General features: G+C 43.2%; 1 protein-coding gene and 1 long non-coding RNA gene across 13 annotated transcripts; one reads left to right on the top strand and one right to left on the bottom strand.

Moving 5' to 3' along the window:
* Positions 1–21: 21 nt before the first annotated feature.
* LOC147347338 (uncharacterized) lies at positions 22–24,716 on the bottom strand. Its single transcript, XR_015152280.1, has 2 exons — positions 24,595–24,716; positions 22–592 (listed from the first exon to the last, which is right to left on the bottom strand). It is a non-coding gene; the product is annotated as an uncharacterized LOC147347338 (long non-coding RNA).
* On the top strand, positions 248–18,169 carry PGBD1 (piggyBac transposable element derived 1). Of its 12 annotated transcripts, none has more exons than XM_086369722.1 (7): positions 248–524; positions 2,257–2,666; positions 3,822–3,978; positions 6,582–6,694; positions 8,246–8,345; positions 8,971–9,067; positions 16,382–18,169. In XM_086369722.1, exons 2-7 carry the CDS (start codon positions 2,271–2,273, stop codon positions 17,937–17,939), a joined length of 2,421 nt encoding a protein of 806 aa, XP_086225848.1. In that variant the 5' UTR covers positions 248–524; positions 2,257–2,270; the 3' UTR covers positions 17,940–18,169. The 12 variants fall into 12 exon arrangements, with proteins under 12 accessions (XP_086225848.1, XP_086225858.1, XP_086225850.1 ...); XM_086369732.1 differs by having other exon boundaries at positions 2,219–2,666; positions 3,822–3,971; positions 9,012–9,067; XM_086369724.1 differs by having other exon boundaries at positions 2,219–2,666; positions 3,822–3,971.
* Positions 24,717–26,283: the final 1,567 nt, after the last annotated feature.

Below are 26,283 nucleotides of genomic sequence, written 5' to 3'. Positions count from 1 at the left end.
ACTCTAAAGACAGAAACTCAGTTTTGTCTTCATCATCTATTTGGTTTTTAATCGAAATAATTGCAAAAATGAGGGGTAGTTTGGGGATATCCGGATGGTCTGTCGGAGACTATGCTACTGAGCCTGTTGGGCTGTGGCAGGCTGGAGTCTTCCAGGCGCACCAGAGAGATGTGCGGCCGCGTTCCTAGAGAGACGCAGAGCCGGCTCGGCCGCAGCCCGGAATCCTGACGGCAGGAAGTGGGGGCACGCCCACCAGGCGAGGTAGCTGGATTCTCTGGACTGGAGAGCTGCGCCTCTCATCTCCGATGGGATTTTTCACTGGGTCAGCTACGTCTTTGTTGTGCTTGATCCTTAAACTTTTGGTCTGTTAGCAGTTAAGACACTCATTCACCGAGTGCCCCCTGTATTCCAAGTGCTGGGATGCGATCGCAGTAAGATACGTTCTGGGCCCGCGGGACATCCTGGCATCCCAGTACATCTCCGTGCATTCAGCAGGACATCCACCAGTATTTGCTGAATACCAGGTAGGCCGGCAAAGATAAGACCCTGTCCTCAAGGAGCAAGGGGTGATGGTCGTGATGAGGGCTGTGACCTGTGAGTTGGAGAATGAAGGGAGTTGGTGAGGCAGGCTTGGGCTCACTTTTCCATGGGAACGCCCTCCGCCTGAGTGGCTCAGAGGACAAGATTGTCTGTACGTTAGGTTTGGGGGTGGCATTTCCGCTGGACCTTGGGGATTCACGGTAAGAAGACTAATCGTGGCCATAAAGTACAAGGTGGGTGGAACAAATTTGAGTATTAGCTGGCAGTGACACGAGGTGTTTGAGAAGACGATGGCTTTCTTGCAAGTAGGGTCTGTGTCTTTTATTCTGGGGATAGCTCCTGGAAAATAATGATGTGCTCGATAAATGTTTATCGAGTGGCAAACACGTAAGTGAAACTCAGTTCTAAGATCGAATCCTGGGGAATTTGAATTTAGTTCAACCAGGAGCAATTGAAATTAGCATTTGGGGGTGGGGGGTTGTCAGATATGGTCCGAATTGTGCTTTAAGAAATACCAATCCAGTGATGAGGAAGTGGTGGAGCAGGAATACCACACAGATAATATTGTGATAATAGTGACTGTCAATCATAATGGTGTAAAAAGGAAGATGAAGGAGTGGATGCAAGAGGCCTTTTGGAGGAAGAACTGACTGGACCCAGGGTGATTATGTACACTATATGTAGGCTGGCTTTGAGCCTGAATACATGGAGGATGGTGGTGATGCCAATAGAAATAGAAAAATACAGAGTGAGTGCAGCTTTGAGGAGGCTGATTTCAGTTGGGGATGTGTTGAAATGACAGGGAAGGAAGGTCCAAGGCTGGAGGCATCCTGTGGCTTTTCAAGATGTGAGTCTGGAATGTGAAAAGCAAGTCAGAACCAGATAGATAATAGTGTTCTTAGAACAGAGATATATTGAATTTTGATGAAGATAACAAAAGGAAAAATGAGAGGGAGAAACAGAAGTTGAAATATTTCTGCTGTTTATCTATTGTTTCCTTAAAAAGAATGCCCCAAACTTAGTGGTGTAAGACAACTTCAGCTTATTATTTCTTATGATTCTGTAGGTTGACTGGGCAGTGTTACTGGACTCACTCATGTGGCTGGGGACTAGGCTCAGCTCCGCTTCAGCTGGGGCTCTGTGGTTCTCATCCACGTGACCTCTGCATGGCTAGCTTGGGCCTTCTCACAGCAAGGCAGTCTCATGGCTGTGTGCCAGGCACTACACAGCACTTCCACTTACAGTGTCATATCTGCCATATTTTATTGGTCAGAGCAAGTCACAGACCAGCACAGATTCAAGGGAAGGAAAAAGACTCCACCCCATAATGGGAAAAGTAACAAAATCTCATCACAACAGATCTTAGGCGATGGAGACTTGGAGACTTTTGAAAGTCTGCTTCACCTAAGGTAAAGTATTCTGTGAGAAAGACACAGAGATAGATGACCCTCCATCTAAAGTATAAGCTGCTCAGGCATTCTTATTAACCCTTCTTCTCTTATATCCCCTCCCTTTGGGCTCTACTCCCTTAGGAGTCAAGGTATACTTTATTGATAAAACAGGCAAGCAGGCCCAGTTTTTGAGCATCACTTAGAGTGGGGACAAAAAGATAAATGTGTTACATAGATTTTTGAAGCTCTTGTTATTCTCATGTTACTGATCAATACTTACGCCTCAGGTGTACATTTGGAAAAGCTAAGTGAACTGTTTTCGAAGCTTTTAAGATCACCATGGATGAAGTTTTGCAGGACTCCGCTCCTGAAAATGGAGACGGCCTTGTGAAAGTGAAGGAGGAAGACCCCACATGGGAACAGACATGCAGCTCACAGCAGAGTGTCCCCAATACTCGGGAGCTTTGCCGCCTGCGCTTCCGGCACTTCTGCTACCAGGAGGTACCTGGGCCCCGGGAGGCTCTGGCCCAGCTCCGAGAACTTTGCCATCAGTGGTTGAGCCCAGAGACCCACAGCAAGGAGCGGATCTTGGAGCTGCTGGTGCTGGAGCAGTTCCTGACCATCCTACCCGAGGAGCTCCAGGCCAGGGTGCAGGCGTGTTCTTTGGAGAGTGGGGAGGATGCAGTGATAGCGCTGGAGAGTCTAGAGAGAGACACAGGAGACTCAGGAGAACAGGTGGGAAGAGAATGTGTGTGGTGGTGTGGGAGATGTAATGGCGAACATTTGTCTGTTAATTTTTAACTCTGAAATAATTTATAACTTGGGAGAGTAGTGCAGAGAACTGTGTGTATGATTCACACACATGTTAACGAAATGTTAACATTTGTTACAGGAATGTGCACCCTTCTTGTGTGAGCAAGTGCTCCCTCTCTCTGTATGCATACATATTGTGTGTGCACGCACACACCCCCATACAGCTTATGCAGTTTTTTTTCTTGAACCATTTGAAAATGGAATTAGTTGGAGATACCTTTTATCTCTAAACACTTCAGTGTGTTTCTGAAGAAGAAAGACAGTCTTTTGTATAACTAGATTATAGATTATCATGTTTTGGGAAATTAAAATTTTTATGATACTATCACCTCAGTAGTAGTCCTTGTTCAGATGTATCCGTGATAGCCCAATAGTGTTCCTTATGACAGTTTTGCCCCGATTCCATCATCACACATTTTTTAGTTGCTGTCTCTTCAGTCTTCTTAGATCTGGAACAGTTGTTCAGTCTCTGTCATGACAATGACATTTTTGAAGAGTACAGATCTGTTACTTTTTGGAATGCCCCTCAATTTGGGTTTGTCTTGTATTTTCTCACGATAAGACCCAGGTAGTACATTTTGGCTGGAATACCACAGCAGTGACATTGTGGTCTCCTCAGTGCATCACTTCAGGAGGCACACGGTGGTGGATCATCCTGTTGCTGATGAGGTTAAGGTGGTATATGTCAGATTTCTCCACTATCAAGTTACCATTTTCCCCTTTGTAATTAGTAATCTGTGGGAGACATTTGGAGATGGTATACATATCCTATTTCTCATTAAATTTCCACACACTGGTTTAAGCATCAATCTGGGGTTTTGTTTTGTTTTCCAGGTAGGGGTTCTTTGCCTGTATTGTGTCTCTTCTTTGCTTAGCATGTAGAACAGAATCTGGCTTTAGTAGGCATTCAGTCCATATTTGCCAAATGAGTGAATGTCTGTGTCTTGCTACTTTGTCTTACTCACTACTTAAGGACTAAATGAAGCTTGTCTGGTGTTCCTTTGGGGAATGTCCCTAACTGCTGTTCAGTCCAGTTCCCACCAGGACGCCTTTTCAAAGTGAATCTTTTGTCCGCAGGCTTCTGTCTACACTGTAGGACAGGACCTGCACCTCCTGGTGACAGAATATCAAGGAACCTCTTCAGAGTGTCAGAGCGCCCAGCTCCTGTTGGGGGCAACCACCCTGAAGAGTGAGCCTCCAGAGTCCCTCCAGGAGACCTCCCAAGAAGTGAGTGGTGAGTGCCAGAGGGCGAAGTTAGTAAAGATACTGGGAACAGGCCACTGACAGGTGTGTGGCCTTCTATGTGAAAGCTTGTTTATCTGTGTTCTCAAGTTTTGTTTTTGTCTAACCCTGTACCTCAGAGAAGACAATGGCAACCCACTCCAGTACTCTTGCCTGGAAAATCCCATGGACGGAGGAGCCTGGTAGGCTGCAGTCCATGGGGTCGTGACGAGTCGGACATGACTGAGCGACTTCACTTTAACTTTTCTCTTTCATGAATCGGAGAAGGAAATGGCATCCCAGGAGATGCCAGGGAATCCCAGAATCCCAGGGATCGCGGAGCCTGGTGGACTGCCATCTCTGGGGTCGCACAGAGTCGGACACGACTGAAGCGACTTAGCAGCAGCAGCAGCAACCCTGTACCTAAGCAAGCTTTTAAAAACACCTGAAATTGTAAAATGTTAGAAATCTAAGATCTTTTCAACACCCTTAATAGTTAGGAAAGCCAAAACTCAGAGTTTAAATGACTTGCCCAGGGTCAGCAGAGGCAGCGTTGTCACCTGACCTTCTGGCTAAGATTCTCTTTACTATATGTCTCTACATTTCTAATTCCACACCTGGAATTTAAATATTTACTTGGTAGCTTTCCATAACTTTGTCTTTTTCCCCATGGTAATGTTTTCTTCAGTGGCCTCCTTCAAGATGCACTCCCTGTCATTCACAAGGGCTTTTTATACCTTCATAGGCCCTCCCAAATATTCCGGAGGCTCTAGCCAAGGACCTGTGTGCCTACTAGTCATAACCCAAGCACATTTCTCCAGGGTACCAGAGACCAAATGAACGGAAGAACAATTCCCCAGGCTACCTGCCTTCCCTCCCCTCCTGCTGGAGGGTAGGGTTTATTTAGGGGAAAGGCGGAGGGTGGGGGGGGAAGGTTAGTTGGGGCCATTTTATGGGGTGTTTAAATTCAAACCAGGAAGTTCAGACTTGAAAAAAAGTTGGGTACCATTGAAGCCTTTTTTTTTTTCCGTAAAAAGTATGATTTACAGTGACTGTTATTTGTGTATATTTGGTATTTCATTCCCACCAGTCATGGAACACTAGTTTAAAATGAAAACTACCGAGTACTTGAGTTTTACTAGCCTCTCAATGCTCAGCTGTGATTCTTAGTGTCAGACAGATTGTTAAATTTTAGATATGTTGATGGAGAAGTAGAAAAGACCTTGGTATCATCTTACTCATGGCAACTTAAGCCCACTTTGTCTTGTTCTGTCTTTGGCAGAAATATAGAGCAATGGGATCAGTGTGGTGTGTGTAGTGAGCATAATATGTTTGAAAACATTCTTCTACCTTCTTCCCAGTCTTAACCCTAAAGCTTTTCCACCTCAGGAGGATGATAAGGAGCAATCACAGAGTCTGGTCTGACATTTGCACTCAGATTTCCCATTGCTCTTGATCTCTTTGCCCCTCTTCCATTTTCTGTTGCCATCCTGCCCCTCCTTAGCCTAGCCCTTTCTCTGACAGCAGACCGGCTTCACACTGTGCTTTTTAAGCTGTTGGTTTTCTGGCATATATGCATTGCAGGGAGATTAGGTGGTAATAGTGAATCATGGGCTAGGCTATTTTATTTTCCTAGCAAGCTTTATTCTCTCTAGTATGAAGGAACAGCACCAAGAAGATTCCACAGTGATTCACTGTTGAAGCAAAGAAAAGTAATGCTATGTTCTGGGTTAGAATATCCCCTGTGCACTTCGTTTAGTAATTCTGGACTCCCTCTATTGTTACCGTCTTGGCAAACAGTGGTACATTACTTTGCATGGGGTCTTAAAAGGCTTTACAAAGGGCTTTTATGTTATCTCAGTCTTCATTGCCCCTATAAAGTGGACTGTGTTCTCCCCCTTATACAGATAAGGAATGGGAAAGAATCTTTCTAAGTAACAGTGCAGTGACGTGCAGTCATTATCACTGTTTGGATTATGGTTTCCAAGGAAGCAGATTCTCAAAAGTTCTCCTAGTTTGCAGGTAGCATCTCTTCTATGTATGACTGTGTGTCTGACATTTTTTACTGAAGTATAGTTTATTTACAGTGCTATTAGTTTCAAGTGTACATGTATGACTTTTTTAGAGCCATTTTAGGTTCACAGCAAAATTGAAAGATTTCTCGTCTCCCCCTGCCTCCCACACATACCCAGCCTCCCCCATTATCAACTCAATTTTTTTTATCCTCACTTTCTCTTTTCATCTTTCTCTTACCTGCTTTCCTGTTGCCCCTTGGCTTTGTCTCTGTTCTCCACTTCTTACCTTTCTTCTTTGTTCTCTGGTTAATGTTTCTTTAATCACCAACTTCTTCTTCCCTCTCCTTATTTTTCATCTGTGATTTCTGATTTTTCTTTTATGTCTGTGAAAGTGCATCACTGGAAAGCATCTCATGAGTTCATAAACACCACTTATTCTGTGGGTGGGGGACGCTAAAGCTCTAGAATTCCTGACAATGAAAACAGACGTGATGTTCTAGCTTAAGATCTGTATCTTAGTTCTTGGATGTTTAACAAACATAAGATTTAGGGTCTGGGTCCCCCACAAAGGGCTCTTGTAAAAGCTACTATTTCTCTTCAGGGCTCTTGTCTGCTCCGTCCACAAGGCCAGCTCCCCAGAGACCAGACCCTCTCCAGGAAGAGAATCCCAGAGACCAGGCTGCAGTACTGGGGTTGAACTCAGCCAGGTCCCAGGTGAGCAGGGTGCCCAGGCTGTGGGAACCTCAGTAGTAGCCCTCCTTCCCCCGCCCACCCATCCGTGGCCCTTCTCTTGGCTCACACTGGTCACCCTGAGAGCCTTTCAGGTGGCACAATCCCTCTGCCTTCACCTTGTCACCGAATACCACACACTATGTGCGCCTCATCCGGGAGCTCACACATACACGCTGTTGCCTCATTCCGCACCATATGCAGAAGGCACATCCAAATCTCAGGCTATAAGGGGTAGAGTGAGGCCCTTGGTTTCCGAAAGTGCCTCCACTCATTTGATGCCCAGTGACAGATGTTTTCTCTTTTGGGGAACCTCTGGTTTCTCTCCGAAGTCTGAGAACCAACCTCTTCCTCATATTCCTTTATATTCCCAGTGTTCTGCACATGCCCAATTCATACTTGGTGATGGTAATGGCAGTACTGTGTATCTTCTTCACAGAGTGGACTCTTGTTCATTCTTCCCCTTATTTTTAGTGGTCCAGTCATTTTCCGAGTTGTTTAGTTTGTAAGTGTTTAACTCTCCCATTGAAGCCCTTTCCTCTGCGTTCATTTCCTCCAGACAGGTTTTCACACAGTCCTCTCCTCTCTGTTTTCACCTGTGATTTCTAATTGGCTCTGTCAGACCCTGGGCCTCCTAGTCTTAATACTTTACCTTCCTGAAAACCAGTGTATAGCAAGTGAAATGTATAGCAAGTAAAACTTACCTTATGTATATTTAAATCAATGTAATTATCCTAAAATGTAACATAATGGAGAAACAAAATAATTTATTAAGAAAAGAAAAAATTCCCTGGTGGTTCGGGGTTAGGACTTTGCACGCTCACTGCCTTGGGCCCAGGTTTGATCCCTCATCGAGGAACTAAGATCCCATAAGCCGTGTGTGTATGAATTTAAAAAATGCAAACATTTGAACATAATAACTCCAAGAAATAATTAAATGTTGCACCATAATGAAGTTTGAATTAAGTTGGAGTAAGAAGATCAACAGTCTGGGCAATGAAAGGGCAGAGATATGGGTGGTCAGTAGAATGAAAGTAGTGTTGAGTCAAATAATGAAAGACCAGCCAGAGAAAGAGGAAATTCATATTAACTGAAGTAGGGCTAAGATGAAGTTATGGGCTGTATTGTGTCCGGAAAAGATATATTAAAGTCCTAACCCCAGGTGCCTATGACTGATCTGGTTTGGATATAGACTTTTTGTGGATGTAATCAAGTTAAGATGAGGTCATATTGCATCAGGGTGGGCCCTGTGTTCAGTGGTCAGTGTCCTTGTACGAAGGCCATGTGATGACAGAGACACACAGAGAAGGCCATGTAAGGACAGAAGCAGAGACCAGAGTGATGCATCCAGGGGACACAGGACTGCTGACAACCCTCAGAAGGTAGGAGAGAGGCAGGACGCTACTCTAGACCTTCAGAGAGCAGGCCCTGCTGGTTGGTCCTACTGGTGTGCAGTGTGGTAGTCAGCACCCTTCACAACCAGTCCCTTTATCTTTACCACAGTGAAGACTAAGAGGCCATTTGTTGTCCTTGTAGACATCAGTGAAGACTGAGGAAGCAGCGCCGCTCCTTGTCTCAGAGGAATGGCCAGTTCCGAGTCTGGCTCAGGAGGAGGCTACAGACGTCAGTCTCATGGGTGAGGACAGGCCTCTGACTGGTGTCCACCTTTCCCGTCATTAACCCTGACTCAGCCATCGTGAACCCACATTTCCTACACACACTTCTTTCCCCTTCTTCTGGGCTCGATCTCCACACTTCTCTCAGCCTGTCATTTTGTATCCCTCACAATCACAGTACCTTCTATTACTAGACACTCAGCCTACTGATTCTTGCTGTTCTCTGATCATCCCTCTGTATTGCCTGATTCCCTCAATGTCTCCTCCTTTGCTCCTTTTTTTCCCCCTTTGCAAGGGTCCCATATAATTTGTCATTTTCACACATCCCTTAATATCTGGAAATTCCACAAACACCTCTGCCTTATTCCTTCTTCACATCAGAGGAAGTTCTCTTTACTCTGAGAACACTAAAAGTTATGTGTAATTTTCTTTAAATAGTCTTTGTCCCATTAGGCCTTCTCCCCTGGAAACTGACCTTTCTTACTATCTTCCCACACTCCACCACGTTTTTAGGATTGCTATGAGTATGTTCCTGGGACACCTGTTGATTTTTGGTTTTAATTTGAAACATCCTATTCCCTACCCTGGAGATATTTTCTAGATTCAGGTGGCAATGACATTTGAATTATCAATGTGTTATTTTAGCTGAAGAAGTTGTAACTAAAGATGGATTTTTTAATGCAAAGCAAGAAACTTCTGAAGAAATGGAACGAGGTGCTGAGGCCTCAGGAATAGTGAACAGGTGAGTGTCCATGTAGAATAGCTCCTACAAAAGTAAAAAATTGGAATGAAACCAGAGAAACCAGTTGGTAAACGTCTGCTTCCCTGGAATAATACAGAAAAAGTAACACTCACTTCTATGATCAGAGGAGGCCCCACGTCAAGACACTGACCTGTCGGTATATCATAATTACACAAAACCTTCAGTTGGCACACGGTTGCCTTCAAGAATCCTCTCAGTTCCTTGCCTGATCACTGTTCCCCTGGCTCCCTTATGTTTTTGTGGAGCTATAGATACTGAAGCCAGAAAAAGAAGATAGAGAAGGCAGAGGATTGAGATAGGAGAGTGAGGGCTGCAGATGAGGCTGTTGTCATGATGGTTAAAGAAATATCAGATCTGGAAAAGGACTTAAGACAGGAAGATAGGTAGGGTATCTTCAGCCTCCATTAGGGGAGTCCTGAGCAAGAATCAAAAGGAGTGAAGCTGATAATGGACAAATTAAAGGTAATAGTAGGATTTGCACCAGTGACCTGGTGAAAACACCACCTGAGAGTCACCAGAGCCATTTGCCCACATACCCAGGGTTAATAAGGTGGGACTGAGAGCAGCACCAACAATAGTGTAGTTTGTGGACTCGCACAGTAGACAAAAGGGGACACAACAGAGCATACCCACAGGTGAACAGCCCCAGAGGAGAAAGGGCCTAATAACAGAAAGCTTCCTGAACATGAGAAGGAGATAGTCACCCAAATCCAGGGAGCACAGAAAGGAGAGTCCCATACAGGGTAAACCCAAGGAGGAACAAGCTGAGACCACACAGTGTCAAACTAACAAAAATTAAATATAAATAAAGATATTAAAGCAACAAGGGAAAAGCAGCACATACAAGGGAATCCCCATAAGGTTATCAGCTGATTTTTTAGCTGAAACTCTGCAGGCCAGAAGGAAGTGGCAAGATATATTTAAAGTAATGAAAGGGGAAAACCTACAACCAAGAATACTCTACGCAGCAAGGCTCTCATTCACATTTGACAGAAATCAAAAGTTTTACAGACAAGCAAAAGCTGTGAAAATTCAGCAGCACCAAACCGACTTTATACAAATGCTAAATGAACCTCTCTAGGTGGGAAACACAAGAACAAAAGAGGAAGAGAGGAAGGGAAGAAAAAAGACCTTCAAAAACAAACCCAAAACAATTAAGAAAATGGAAATAGGAACATATATATCAATAATTACCTTAAATGTAAATGGATTAAATGTTTCAACCAAGAGACACAGGTTGACTGAATGGATACAAAAACAAGGCCTTGTATATATGCTATCTACAAGAGACCCACCTCAGACATAAGGACACATACAGACTAAAAGTGAGGGGACGGGAAAAGATATCCATACAAATAGAAATCAAAAGAAAGTTGAAGTAGCAATACTCATATCAGACAAAATAGACAAGAGACAAGGAAGGTCACTACGTCATGACTGAGGGATCAATACAAGAAGACAACACATATGCACCCAACATAGCATTTGCCTTATATATTGAGATGCTCTGAACAGCCATGGTCCTGGAGAAGGGAATGGCTACCCACTCCAGTATTCTTACCTGGAGAATTCCATGGACAGAGGGTACAGTCCCTGGGGTCACAAAGAGTCAAACACGACTAGATGACTACACTTGCACTTTAACAGCCATGAAAGGGGACATCACCAGCACCACAATAGTAGTAGGGAACTTTAAGCCCCCAATTAACAACAACAACAGATCATCCAGACAGAAAATAACAAAGGAAGCACAAACCTTAAATGAGAGATTCGACCAAATAGACTTAATTGGTATTCAGAGGGCATTCCATCCAAAAGCAGCAGAGTACACTTTCTCCTCAAATGCACACAGAACATTCTCCAAGACAGATCACATCTTGGGCCACAAGTTTACTGAGGCTTAAGAAAATTGAAATCATAAAAGCATCTTTTCTGACCACAATGCTATGAGATTCGAAATAAATTACAGGAAAAAAACCTGTAAGAAACACAAACACATGAGGCTAAACAATGTTATTAAATAGCCAATGAGTCACTGAAAAATTAAAAAATACTTGGAGACATATGACAATGAAAACATGTTGATCCAAAACCTATGAGAAGCAGCAAAAGCAATTCTAAGAGGGAAGTTTATAGCAGTACAGTCTTATCTCAAGAAACAAAAAAAATCTCAAACAACCTAACCTTACACTTAAAGCAACTAAAAAAAGAAGAACAAACAAAACCCAAACTTAGAAGGAAATAAATCATGAAGATCAGAGCAGAAATAGAGACAAAACAAGAGCAAAGAACTAAAAGCTTGTTCTTTGAAAAGGTGAAATGGATAAGCCTTTAGCCAGACTCATCAAGGAAAAAAGGAGAGAACTCAATAAAATTAGAAATGAAAAAGTTTCAACTGACACCACAGAAATACAAAGGATCATAAGAGACTACTATGCAACTGTATGCCAATAAAATGGACAACCTGGAAGAAATGGACAGATTCTTAGGTACGGTCTTCTAAGACTGAACCAGGAAGAAGTAGAAAACATGAACAGGCCAGTCACAAGTACGGAAACAAAGTTCAATTAAAAAACTCCAAACAGGGCTTCCCTGGTAGCTCATGGGTAAAGAATCCACCTGACAATGTAGGAGACATGAGTTGGATCCTTGGTCCGGGAAGATCCTACACGCCGTGGAGCAACTAAACCTGTGCTCTAGAGCCCAGGAGCCACAACTACTGAAGCCCGTGTGTCCTAGAGCCGGTGCTCAGCAACGAGAGAAGCCACCACAGTGAGGAGCCTGTGCACCACAACCAAGAGTAACCCCTGCTCACGGCAACTAGAAAAAAGCCTATGCAGCAATGAAGACCCAGTACAGCCAAAGATAAAACAAATAAAAAATTATCTTATAAAAAGATAAAACGGCCCCAAAGTGGGAAAAAAATCCCTACAAACAAATGTCCTGAACCAGATGGCCTCACAGGTGAATTCTGTCAAACATTTAGAAAAGAGTTAACACCTACCCTTCTGAAACTCTTCCAGAAAATTGCAGAGGAACACTCCCAAGCTCCTTCTACAAGGCTATCATCACTCTGATACCCAAACCGAAGATATCACACACACACACACAAAAATTACAGACCAATATCACATGAACATAGGTGCAAAAATCCTCAATAAAATACTAGCAAGCTGAATCCAACAACATATTAAAAGGATCATATACCCTGATCAAGCTGGATTTATCCCAGGGATGCAACATGGATTCTTCAATATATGCAAACCAATCAATATGATACACCACATTAACAAATTGAAGAATAAAAACCATATGATCATGTCTATAGATGCAAAAAAAAACTTTAGACAAAATTCAACACCCATTTATGATTAAAACTCTAGTAGTTTTAGAGGGAATGTACCTCAACATAATAAAAGGCCATTATACAGCAAACCTACAGTTAGACAGCCCTCAGGAAGGGAGAAAATATTTGCAAACAAAGCAACTGAGAAGGGATTAATCTCCAAAATATGCAAACAGCTCATGCAATTCAATATTTAAAAAAAACTCAATGGATAGTTAGGGAGTTTGGAATGGACATGTGTACGCTGCTATATTTAAAACGTAACCAACAAGGACCTACTATATAGCACATGGAACTCTGCTCAATGGTATGTGGCAGCCTGGATAGGAGGGGAGTTTGGGGGAGAATGGATACACACATATGTATGGCTGAGTCCCTTTGCTGTCCACCTGGAACTGTCACAACATTGTTAATTGGCTATTCCCCAATATAAAATTAAAAGTTTTTTAAAAAAACAATGAAAAAATGGGCAGAAGATCTAAATAGATATTCCTCCACAGAAGACACACAGGTGGCCAAAAACAGATGAAAAGATGCTCAACATCACTAAGTATTAGAGAAATGCAAATCAAAACTACAGTGAGGCATCAACCTACACTAGTCAGAATGGCCATCATCCAAAAACCTACAAACAACAAATACTGGAGAGGATGTGGAGAAAAGGGAGCCCTCCTACACTGTTAGTGGGGATGTAAGTGGTACAGCCACTATGGAGAACAGTATGGAGGTTCCTCAAAAAACTAGAGTTGCCATATGACCCTGCAATTCCATTCCCAGGCATATACCTGAGAAACCCGTAATTCAAAAAGATACATGCACCCCAGTGATCACTGCAGCACTATTTACAACAGCCAGGTTATGGAAGACACCCAAATGTCCATCAACAGGAATGTATAAAGATGTCATACATATATACAATGTTAGCCATAAAAAGGGATGAAATAATGCCATTTGCAGAGACCTAGAGACTGTCATACACAGTGAAGTAAGCCAGAAAGACAAATATTGTATAATATCACTTATATGTAGAATCAGGAAAAATGGATGAACTTATCTGCAAAGCAGAAAGAGAGTCACAGATGTAGAAAACAAACTTATGGTTAGGAATGGGGAAAGTGAGGGGTGGGATGAATTGGGAGATTGGGATTGACATGTATATGCTACTGTATGTAAAATAGGTAGCTAATGAGAACCTACTGTATAGCACAAGGAACTCTGTAGTCAGTGCTCTGTAGTGACCTAAATGGGAAGGGAATCTTTAAAAAAAAAAACAGTGGATATGTGTATAACTGATTCACTTTACTGTACAAAAGAAACTAATAACGTTGTAACTCAACCGTGCTCCAATATCAATTAAAAAAAAAAAAGAGTACATACACGAGTGCTGGTTGTGGAATGAATGAGTGTGTAGCATAGGTGCTCCTGAAGCAGAGAGACCAGATCATGAGCAGAAGGTGGGCTTCTGGTGAGACCACCAACTCCTTGGAGACTTGAGTAAAGAAGAAAAAGGAAACAGCTTGGGATAATTATATTGAAGAGCAGGGCAGGGGATGAGAATTCTTCTTGACATTTGTTCATCTTAGGCAAACAGGGACCACAATCTCAGTTAAAAGAGAAACGTCTTAAAGCTTGAGAAGTGAAATCTTTCATAAAGCTTGTGAAGTCTGAGCCAAGCTGTACTAAACGAGAAGTAACACTGTGACTTAGCTCAGGACTATAATTAGATAATACAAATCTGCTCATGTGTCTGTCAGGTACATTTACATCAGATAACTGAAACCATGACTCACAGTGCCTCTGAGAATCAAAGTATCTTACTGTTTGATGTGACAAGAAGTCTGAAGGGGTAGGCTGTTCTAGGTTTGAGGCTCCATCATGATATCAGAGATTGAGTGACCCCCAACATCCTCACTCATTCAGTAAGCATATTATCACTCATATTCAGAATCATATATAATACAGAGACCCTACCTTCAGTAAGTCATGTGAGGGTACAGCAGATAAGTGAACACAGAACACAATGCGGTATGACTTCGTGCCCTGTAGCTATGATAGATCTTGCGGCAGAGAACCCAACTGAGATCTGGATACTGGAGAGGGTATCCCAGAAGAGGTAACATTTGAAACAAAACCTGACGAGTAAGCCGGCATTTACCAAATAAAGAGGAGGCAGATCAGAGAGAGAAAGAAAATGCAAATGCCTAGAGAGGCTAGAAGAACTGGGAGAGAAGAGTCACAGATCATTTTGAAGAGCAACTTTCTGCCTGAAAAATTCTGGGTCCTCTTTGGAGTAGGAAAAGAGATCATGTTTGGAGATACCAAGAACTGAGTACAAAGAAGATCTGAGAAGAGTGATGAAACACCCATTGTGGGGAACTGGGAATAAAGGGACAAGAGGACATGAGAAGGATTTCTGGGCAGTATTGAGTAACTAGCTGAACTTCAGAGACCATCGTTATTAGCTGTTATCAGTCTACCTCATTGTGTGATTCTGTGGCACTGCTCACTCCTGGGTGAGGAATAGAGAAGACTGAGGAGGGGGTTGATCGGGTGCTGAATTTTGCCGGTCCAGACTACAGACACTGGGGCAGGGTGACTGATGATCCTGGCAAGAGAGGGACTAAGGCAGTGGATCATGAAGTCTAGATGGAAGAGCAAGAGAGGTAAAATGAGGAGGGAATGGAGGAGCCAGAGTGAGAGGGAAGAACCAGTACCATGGGACAACTTTATGAGGGGCCTAGAGTGAAAAGAAATTGGGACCAGAGAGTGAGCTTTTGGAGTTTTCAGCAATGGAAAGTTCAGTGTAGTGAAGTGACAGGATTCAAGGAGGATCCCTGAAGTTGAGGATGTCAGGGAACTCTTAAGATGGATGTGTTGAATGGATCATACACACATATTAATGACATTCAGGATGATAAATGCTCTAAGCAGATAAATATATGTACTGTAAATTATATTGGGCTTCCTAGATGGCTCAGTGGGTGAAGAATCTGCCTGCAATGCAGGAGACCCAGAAGACTTGGGTTTGATCCCTGAGTCAGGAAGATCCCCTAGAGTAGGGCATGGCAACCCACTCCCAGTATTCTTGCCTGGAGAATCCAATGGACAGAGAAGTCGGTGGGGTCACTGAGAGTCAGACACGACTGAGCATAAATGCTCTAAGCAGATAAACATATGTACTGTAAATTATATTACACCATACTTTTTTCACTGCTTTTTTCTCCCTTATGTCTTCTTAAATTAGACCATTTACCAACAGGACATTAGTAAATAAAACGCAGATTTCTAGAATTTAAGAAGCTTGTATGAAGTAATAGTTTTCATCTTAGTAACTTTAGCACACTTCTTTGAGAAACCCATAAAAATCAGTTCAAGGGCAATCAGTCTGAGTTTCTCTTTTGTTTCTCCCCAAAACAGTGTATCCACCAGATGAATGCAGAACTAGAGGAGGCTAAATCCTTCTTTGTTCAGAAAGTCTGTTAGAGATGAGGGGGCTCAGTAAATAATCACCCATTTATTTGTCTAAATTCAGAACCAATTGATAGAGACATAGGAGTAAAACAGACAGTCTAGAAACCTCAGCTTTATGACTGACAGAAGCTAGACCAATAAAGCCGCTCAGAGGCAGAGCTAAATGGATGCATAGTGGCTGCATCCTTTCCGCATAGGCCTTCCTGATCCATCTTGGCTGGGGGAAGGAACATGGAATGTCTGCAGCCTGCTCAGAAAGAGGACAGCCCAGTTCCTTCTCCCAGATTCAACAGTTAAGTCATGAGGAGTGAGTTGGAAGAAGGGAGGCCAGAAATGCTCAGTCTGGCCAGAGCCCTCCCCACAGAAACACGAGAGAGAAGTATTCCCCACAGAAGAATCTTTAGGTGTCAGTGGATTTATCCTGTATCAGTAAATAAGACTGAGGATTTTTACAGCCTATGTTTTTTCTTTCTCAGAGACTGTGTACCCCAGACCCCTTGTGATACCCCTGTTCCTGCTGAAAGGACACTTGTGCATTTGAACACTCTCAAGGACCGTCATCCGGGGGACTTGTGGGCTCGGATGCACATCTCCTCCCTGGAATATGCTGCAGGAGACATCACCCGGAAAGGGAGGAAGAAAGACAAAGCTCGAGTGAGTGAACTGCTCCAAGGGCTTGCATTTTCTGGTGATTCAGATGTGGAGGAGGATAACGGGCCTGAGACCCAGCCTGCTCCAAAACGGCCAAAAGGGCCAGGTGTCACAGAGAAGCACTGGACCAAAAGAGATATTAAACCCAGCTTTCCATGCTGGTCAGCACTGGATTCTGGACTTTTGAATCTCAAGAGTGAAAAGTTGAACCCAGTAGAGTTCTTTGAGTTATTTTTTGATGATGAAACATTCAACCTGATTGTCAGTGAAACCAATAATTATGCTTCTCAGAAAAATGTCAACTTGGAAGTCACAGTTCAGGAAGTGAGGTGTGTGTTTGGTGTCCTGCTTTTGAGTGGACTCGTGCGGCGTCCCAGAAGGGGAATGTACTGGGAAACGTCTGATGCTGACCAGAACCTGGTTAGAGATGCAATCAGAAGGGATAGATTTGAATTGATTTTCTCATACCTGCATTTTGCAGATAATAGCCATCTAGATCAGAATGATAAGTTCACAAAACTGAGGCCTCTCATAAAGCAAATGAATAAAAATTTTCTCCTATATGCTCCCCTCGAAGAATACTACTGTTTTGATAAGACAATGTGTGAGTGCTTTGATAGTGACCAATTTCTGAATGGTAAATCTATTAGAATTGGCTATAAAATCTGGTGTGGTGCTACCACAGAGGGTTATCTGGTTTGGTTTGAGCCTCATCAAGAAGAAGCAACTCTGATGGCAGGTAAGGATCCTGATCTTGGTTTCGGTGGAAACCTCGTGATGAATTTTGCTGATGTTCTTTTAGCAAGGGGTCAGTATCCATATCACCTGTGCTTCGATGGCTTCTTTACAAGTGTCACATTGGTGTCAGCCTTGAAGAAGAAAGGGGTGAGGGCCACAGGGACAATTCATGAGAGCAGGACTGAAAAATGCCCCCTTATGAGTGCAGAACATATGAAAACAATGAAGAAGGGGTACTGTGATTTCCGAGTAGAAGAAAATGATGAGATAATTTTGTGTCGTTGGCATGGTGATGGTATTATCAGTCTGTGTTCCAATGCTGTTGGCATAGAGCCAGTCGATGAGATACACTGTTTTGCCAGTGACAAGGAGATCCCTCAGATAAGTCAACCATCGATAGTGAAACTGTATGATGAATGCAGGGAAGGTGTAGCTAAAATGGAGCAGATCACTTCCAAATACAGGGTGAGAATAAGAAGCAAGAAATGGTACTCAGTTCTGGTGAGCTATATGATTGACATAGCCATGAGCAACGCATGGCAGCTACACAGAGCCTGTAACCCAGGCGCCTCTCTAGACCTCGGGGATTTTCGGAGATACGTTGCACATTTCTACTTGGAGCATAATGCGAATATGTCAGATTAAGACAGGTGAAACAGACACAATGAAGACATTAATAAAACACAGAAAAGTCACAGCTATACAGCAGATTGTACCCAAAGCAAACATGATGTATGTATACAATTAAATAACTAATATTTCTGTTAAAAATGTAGAGTTTCAAAAACTTACAACAAATGATCTGTAAAAATGTTGAAATCCATTGGTACCTTGTGTATGTCTAATTTTGATATAAACATATGGGAAATCCTTTATTAGTTGCATTGAATTGATTATCCATTTAAAGAACGAAATCCTGCCTTTTTTTTTCTTGGTGGTTTTTTCTGGGGAATGCCATTTATAAATGCAGGCAGAATTTAATATAATCCCTATCAAATCACTCATTAAAAATTTTCACAGAACTAGAACAAATAATTCCAAAATTTATATGGAACCACTAAAGACCCAGAATTGCCAAAGCAGTCCTGAGGAAAAAGAACAAAGCTAGAGGTGTAACCCTCCCAGACTTCTGACAATACTACAAAGCTACAGTAACCAAAACAATGTAATACTGGCACAAAAAACAGACACATGGATCAATGGAACAGAATAAAGAGCCCAGAAATAAACCTACACCTATGATCAAACTTCGACAAGAGGCAAGAATATACAAAGTAGAAAACAGTCTTCAGGTGGTACTGGGAAAGTTGGACAGTCATACATACATCAATAAGGTTAGAACACACCTCACACCACATCCAAAAATAAACTCAAAGTGGCTTAAAGACATAAGACATGACATCATAAAACTAGAAGAGAACCTAGACAATTTATTCTCTGACATAAATCATAGCACTTTTTCCTTAGGTCAGTCCCCCAAGTCAATAGAAATGAAAGCAAAAATAAACAGATGGGGCCTAATCAAACTTTACAAACTTTTGCACAGCAAATAGAAACATATAAGCTTTTGCACAGCAAACAAACAAAATGAAAAGACAACCCATAGACTAGGAGAAAATATTTGCAAATGATGTGACTGACAAGCCACAGATTTGGCTTAACTTCCAAACTATACAAATAGCTCATACAACTCAGTAACAGAAAAATAACTCAATTGCTAAATGGGCAGAAGACCTAAATAGACATTTCTCCAAAAAAGACATACAAAAGTCCAAAAGGCACGTGTGAAAAGATGCTCAACATTGCTAATTATTACAGAGATGCAAGTTAAAGCTACAATGAGGTATCACCTCACACCAGTCAGAATGGCTTTCGTCAAAAAGCCCACAAATGGGTCTTTGCTGGGGCACAGTGAATAAGACTCCATCTGCCAATACAGGAGACAGGGGTTTGACCCCTGGTCTGGTAAGTGTCTCGGAGCAGCTAACCCCTTGCACCACAACTATTGAGCCTGTGCTCTCAAGCCCGCGGGCCACAACTACTGAAGCACCCGCATGCCTAGAGTCCATGGTCTGCAACAAGAGAAGCCACCACAATGAGAAGCCCACACACTGCTACTAGAGAAAGCGTGTGCAGCAACGAAGACCCAGCACAATCAAAAATAAATAAAAAATCTTAAAGACTACAAATAACAAATGTTGGAGATGATGGGGTGAAGGGAACCCTTCTACACTGTTGATGGGAATGTAAATTGGTGCAGCCGCTATGGACCCTGGGCTTCCCAGGTGGCTCAGTGGTAAAGAATCTGCCTGCCAATGTAGAAGTCATGGGCAGATTTTCCTGAATTGGGAAAATCCCCTGGAGGAGGAAATGGCAACCCACTCCAGTATTCCTGCCTGGAAAATTTCATGGACAGAGGAGCCTGGTGGGCTACAGTCCATGGGGTCACAAAGAGTCAGATGTAACTGAGTACACACTATGGAGAACAGTATGGAGGTTCCTTAAAAAGCTAAAAATATAATCCAGCAATCCCACTCCTAGGCATATATCAAGAGAAAACCCTAATTCAAAAAGACACATGTACCCCAGTGTTCATAGCAGCACTATTTACAGTAGCCAAGCCATGGAAGCAACTAAATGTCCATTGAATGGATGGATAAAGAAGATGTGTTACATATATACAATGAAATACTACTCAGCCATAAAAAATAATGAATTCCATTGGCAGCAACATGGATAGAACTAGAGATCATCATACTAGGTGAAGTAGGTCAGAGAAACAGAAAATCACTTATGTGGAATCTAAAATAGGATACAAATGAACTTATTTACAAAACAGACTCATTAATGCAGAAAACTTATAGTTACCAAAGGGGAGAGAGTGGGAGAGGGATAAATTAGGAGTTTGGGATTAGCAGATATGCAGACAGCAGATATGAAACAGGTTAACAGCAATGTCCTACTGTATGTAGCACGGGGAACTATATTCAATATCAAGATAAATGATAATGGAACATAAAAATAACCACAGGATGGCGCTGAATCCATAGCTGAAAATCAAAACAGAGCCCATGAGGTCAGGAAGATCTAAATAAAACAGGTGTCAGAGGCTGATGACCTGAGCATTGGTATACCCACTTCTGATTGTGTGTAGGCAGGGATGTTGAAGGAGTGTTCTGTAAAGGGAAAACTGGAGGTGAAGCAGTGTCTTTGAGTACTGAAGTGAAAAGTGTGTCCTATTGTGACTGTGGAAATTGGCAGCAGGAGCCAAAGGAGTCAAGAAAACAGTAAATAAGGAGCAAATCAGGGTAACAATAGAATCATCATGAGAAGAAAGGCAAGGGTAGCAGTAAAGTCGACATAAAGCCTATGGTGAAAACTACTAAGGAGATTAAACGAGTCCGGGATTCAAGTCATCAGAGCAGGTAACCAAAGGAGAAATACTTGCAGGGGGCGGGGGCGGGGGTGGGAAGTGAATGATGTGAACTGTGACTCTTTAGTGCTGAAGTTTAGTATTGATGATTTAGACAGAGCTCACTCATTTCTGTGTGACATACATTGCATTCCCTTCTCACCCTAAGCTGTACCTTCCCAATTCTGGCTGGATGGCAAGTAGTCCTACTTGAATTCTTTCAACAGGCGTGAAATTACCCACATGCTGAGGTGCAAGTGTAAGCCATGCATAACAGTAACAGATTCATTTACTCCACACTCAGATGCTCAAATGTTATTTTCTTTAATCTGTTATTCCTTGTGAAATACATCACTAAAGTGGATTGGCTCCTGCTTTCAGTGGAATGTCTGGTATCTATGTGAAAGTGTTAGCCACTCAGCTGTGTCCAATTCTTTGCAACCCCCATGGACTGTAGCCTTCCAGGATCCTCTGTCCATGGAATTTCCCAGGCAAGAATACTGGTATCTACAAATACCCACTTACAAGAGTATTAATAGAATGTGGGTTTCAATTAAATGATAAGGGACTTCCCTGGCAGTCCAATGGTTAAGACTGTTTCCAATGCAGGGGCCATGGGTTCAATCCCACTGTGCCACATGGCCAATAAATAAACAAATAAATGATAAATGACTAGTACAGATAGTGGTTGCTAGTGTGGGCAGGGATTATTTACAGAATAAACTCTTATTTCACTTTCTATCTTGATCTTTAGAGCCCTCTGTCCATCCTCTACTTGGCAGTTATCAAAGGTTGTATTTATTATCTCCCCCTTCCAAATGTGTTCTTCTCAAGGGCTCCATAATTAAATACATAAATGACTTCAGTACCCACCCAGGGACCACAGATGTCATCTGTGATTCCTTCCTACCACCCACTTCTTAATCTCTCTTGAGTCTGTCTGTAGCTCTCTACCTGGCTTCCCTGACTATCATTTAGATCACAGTTCTGTGATATCAAGGGCTTCCCAGGTGGTGCAGTCGTAAAGAATTTGCCTACCAATGCAGGAGACACAGGTTCGATCCCTGGGTCCGGAAGATCCCCTGGAAGGTGAAATGGCAAACCACTCCAGTATTCTTCCCTGGGAAATCCCATAGACAGAGGTGCCTGGCAGGCTATAATCCATGGGGTCGCAGAGTCTGACACGACTGAGGGACTGAGCACACGCGTGCACACATACACACACACAGTGATGTAGCCTGGCTGCCTGAATATGTGTGCACACACGCACACACACAGACACTGTGATGTGGCCTGACTGCCCACCACAGCCTCCCTCCACCACCACCATGACCCCCACCCAAGCCCTTCTCTGAACCACATCCACAGTGAGAGTTCTAAAGAGCAAATCAGCACCAGCTATGCAGGAGGTAGAGACAGTGTGAGTAATATTTATAAAGCAGCATAAATGTGGCACTGGAAAGTCTTTGCTTTGGGCAGATTACCCTTTCTGAGCCTGGCCTACACTCTTACATGACCCTCAAAGTGGCTCCATAGTTAAGAACAATCAGTGATGCAAGGGATATGGTGAGGGACTCTAGTCCTAAGACTAAGGCAGAACTGGCCCAGGCTAGCTATACACACCAGTCCCTGCTCAGGAAGTGATGGAGAAATAAGCTAGAAGGAACCTAGTTCCCTAAGTGCTGGAACAGAACCCTGGCAATCGCCTTCCTCCAAAGTTTACACGTGAGGACCTAAACTTATATCTTGGTGAAGTCATTGCTTCTGGGGAGAGAGAAGGTTGGGTCTCTGTTACCCCTATATCTCCCAGAGATGGTCAGAGTCAGGCCCAAGGAAATCCTGGTAGCAGAAGTGCTGTTTGCAGTCTTCCTGCTGTGAGGGACTCTTCCCTAGCAGGCTAGATTCCTGATTCTATATGAAGCTGTTTTTTTCCACTTTGACTCATGTAGCTCTTTTTTGTTCCAGAACTGGCATGATCACAACTGGGACTTCTCTTGCTTCTCCAGATAGTCCATAATTTAGTGGCAGGTGCACTCCACCTGAAGTCTGGGATTCAGCAGAACTCCCATTCAGTATCTTATGCTCCAGATGTAGTCCAGTTTTTTTAATGACACATATATATACACACATGTACATGTATACATATACACAAATTGTACACACATATTAATATGGATTACTTAACACATTAATTATAGGGTTAATATATATACTATAAAGAATTTCTACACATCAGTAAGGAAAAGTTAGGGAATTCCCTGGCAGTCCAGGGGTAAGGACTCCATGCTCTCACTGTTCAGGGTCCAGGTTTGATCCCTGGTCAGGGAACAGAGACCTTCCACAATCCACATGGTATAGCCTGGGGGGAAAAGTTAAAAAGGAGGCTGGACAAAGGATATGAATCAAAAACTCACAAAGGAAGAAATGCAAATGACCAATAAACATATAAAAAGAGGCATAATTACATTAATATTTGGAGATTAAAAATAAAAACAAGATACCATTACACACCTAACAGATTGGCAAGTATTTAAAAGTTTCATAAAATATTGGCAGGGATATGGAATGTAAATTGGCACAGCCAATCTGGATGCACTTAAATATCAAAAATTTAAATGCATAAATGATGTGATATGTTAATTTTATCATCCCACTGTCCTTGAGAACTAGAAGTCTTAACCTGGGAGGAAAGTGTAGTAGGCAGGATCTAAGATGTCCTCCAGTGACCACAGTTCCCAGTATTCAAAACCTTACATAATCCCCACAACCTCTAAATAGCTTGCTTCTAACCAACAGAATGGGCTTCCCTAGTGGCTCAGACGGTAAAGAATCTGCTTGCAATGCAGGAGACTTGGGTTTGATCCCTGGGTTGGGAAGATCCCCTGGAGGAGAGCATGGTAACCCACTCCAGGGTTCTTGCCTGGAGGAATCCCCAAGGACAGAGAAGCCTGGCGGGCTACAGTCTATGGGGTCACAAAGAGGCAGATACAGCACACACAACCAATATATACAGTAATGTTGAGGGGATGTCACTTCTGTGACTAGGTGACCAAAAACACTGTGATTTCTGTTTCATATCTGATGCTCACCCCTGGGGATTTTGATGAAGCGAGCAATCATGATTTAAACAAAACACAATCTATAGACTGCAAGAGAATAGTTGCAAATGATGTGACCAATAAGGGATGATTTCCAAAATAAACAAACAGTTCATGCAACTCAATAACAACAACCCAGTCAAAAAATGGACAGAAGATCTAGACAGACATTTCTCCAAAGACGACATACAGATGGCCAAAAGGCATATGAAGTGTTCATCATTGCTAATTATTAGAGAAACACAGGTGATACAATGAGGTATCACCTCACACCAGTCAGAACGGCCATCATCAAAAAATCTACAAACAATAAATGCTGGAGAGGGTGTGGGGAAAAGGGAACCTTTCCACACTGTTGTTGGCAATGTAAACTGGTATAGCCACTATGAAGAACAGTATGGAGATTGCTTAAGAAACTAAAACTAGAGCTACCATATGATCCTGCAATCCCACTCCTGGGCATATATCTGGAGAAAAAATATGGTTTGAAAGGATACATGCACCCCAACGTTCACTGCAGCGCTATTTACAATAGCCAGGACATGGAAAACCTGAATGTACATTAATAGATGAATGGATAAGCAAGATGTGCTTACCACTGCACCACCTGGGAAGCCCCACCAAGTAAGATGCAATAGGAAAGAAATGAAGGGGAAATCTAATTGAAAGAGACAAGACCTATCAGCCAAACACATTTGGCAGATATCATGGGGGTCCTGATTTAAGCAAACATTTAAAGACATGCCCTTCATGTCTTTCCATTTGGGCAGAGAGAGATGAAGTAACTCACCTACAGCCACACCAGTGGACAGGAACCAACCACAGCACAGCAGCGCCCTGCCACCAAGAAGCAAGCGTGTCTCTCCTTCTCCCACCCTTCAGCTTTCCCCGCTCCTCTTCCCATCCAGCTCTGGCTGCCTGCAGAGGTCCTGCACCTGGCTGCCCTCACTCCATGTGTCTCCCGTCCTATCACCGTCATCATTAACATCACCTGACCTCCAGGAGTCCATCCATATATATTAACATAAAGAACTGGAATGCAAACACGTACTGGGTATGTAATAATATAAGGTAATCACTCCCTGGGTCTCCCGCCCCACCATTAGCATCTCCTGACCTCCAGGAATCCATCCATTTCTTCCTCTTGTGCACCACCAGGGTATCTGTGCCACACCCATCCCCATTGCTTTCAAGACAGAGCTAGTCACACAAAATACTTGACACCTGCTTAAATGGTTTCACCTACGTTTTCTGGATAAGGGAGAACAACTTTCTGGGGGCTGGGGTGGGTTGTTGTTCAGTCGCTACGCTGTGACTGATTCTTTTTGACCCCATGAACTGCAGCACGCCAGGCTTCCCTGTCTTTCACTATCTCCCTGAGTTTGCTTAAACTCACGTCCATTGAGTTAGTGATGCCATCCAACTATCTCATCCTGTCGCCCTCTTCTCCTTCTGCCCTCAATCTTTCCCAGCTGTGGGGGGTTGGGGGAGGACAAAGTTTCTGGATGCGAAAACCCCATGGATGGAGGAGCCTGGTAGGCTGCCATCCATGGGGTCGCGAAGAGTCGGACACGACTGAACGACTTCATTTTCACTTGCCACTTTCATGCATTGGAGAAGGAAATGGCAACCCACTCCAGAGTTCTTGCCTGGAGAATCCCAGGGCCGGGGGAGCCTAGTGGGCTGCCGTATATGGGGTCGCAGAGTCAGACACGACTGAGGCGACTTAGCAGCAGCAGCAGTAGCAAAGAGCACTAAACAGTCAGTCAGTCTCGAATACTTTGCTCAACTTCGCCTGCTTGGGAGGTGACAATCACTTTATGTCACCAAGCTCAGTTTACTCAACAGTGAACGTGAATGGTAAATAGCATGTCTTCCTCTTCTAGGGGGATGGTGAGGAGCACCTGTGAAACCCCAGGGGAAAGCTTTTTGGTCTACACCATAAGGCTTCTGCACCAGCCCAACCCCTTCCTGAGTCACCCTCCCACGCAGCACCAACTCCCTCACCTGCTCCAAATCTTAGCGCAAATGCCTCCTTCTCAGTGAAGCCTTCCCTGACCACCGAGATAATGAAACCCCACTCCTTTATCCTGCTCCATTTTCTTCTGTTTCCAAAACACTTTATTACACTGTCATTTATTTATTATGTGCTGTGCTTAGTCGTTAGTCGTGTCCGACTCTTTGTGACCTCATAGACTGTTGCCCACCAGGCTCTTCTGTCCATGGAATTTTCCAGGTAAGAACACTGGAGTGGGTTGCCATCTCCTTCTCCAGGGGAACTTCTGGACCCAGGGATTGAACTGGTGTCTCTTCTGTCTCCTGCACTGGCAGATGTATCCTTTACCACTGCGCCACCTGGGAAACCTCATTTATTATACTTACTGTTTGTTGTTTTTCTCAAGCAGGGTTCCCTGATGTGTCCCAAGTCCCTGCAACAGTGCCCACTGGCCCAAAGTGGTGCTCAGCAGATGCTGCTGAC

This window comes from Bos grunniens, chromosome 23 (genome assembly GCF_055505025.1).
Source record: "Bos grunniens cultivar Pamir isolate PY7600 chromosome 23, Bosgru_T2T1.0, whole genome shotgun sequence".
Classification (NCBI taxonomy): Eukaryota; Metazoa; Chordata; class Mammalia; order Artiodactyla; family Bovidae; genus Bos; species Bos grunniens.
The sequence above is the reverse complement of the archived record's forward strand: the minus strand, read 5'-3'. Positions and strand labels throughout refer to the sequence as shown.

Coding starts and splice junctions, on each gene's coding strand:
- PGBD1 (XM_086369722.1), top strand. CDS start 2,271: ATGGATGAAGTTTTGCAGGACTCCGCTCCTGAAAATGGAGACGGCCTT. Junction 3,979..6,581: donor GACCTCCCAAGAAGTGAGTG/GTGAGTGCCAGA, acceptor ATTTCTCTTCAG/GGCTCTTGTCTGCTCCGTCC. Junction 6,695..8,245: donor TGAACTCAGCCAGGTCCCAG/GTGAGCAGGGTG, acceptor TTGTCCTTGTAG/ACATCAGTGAAGACTGAGGA.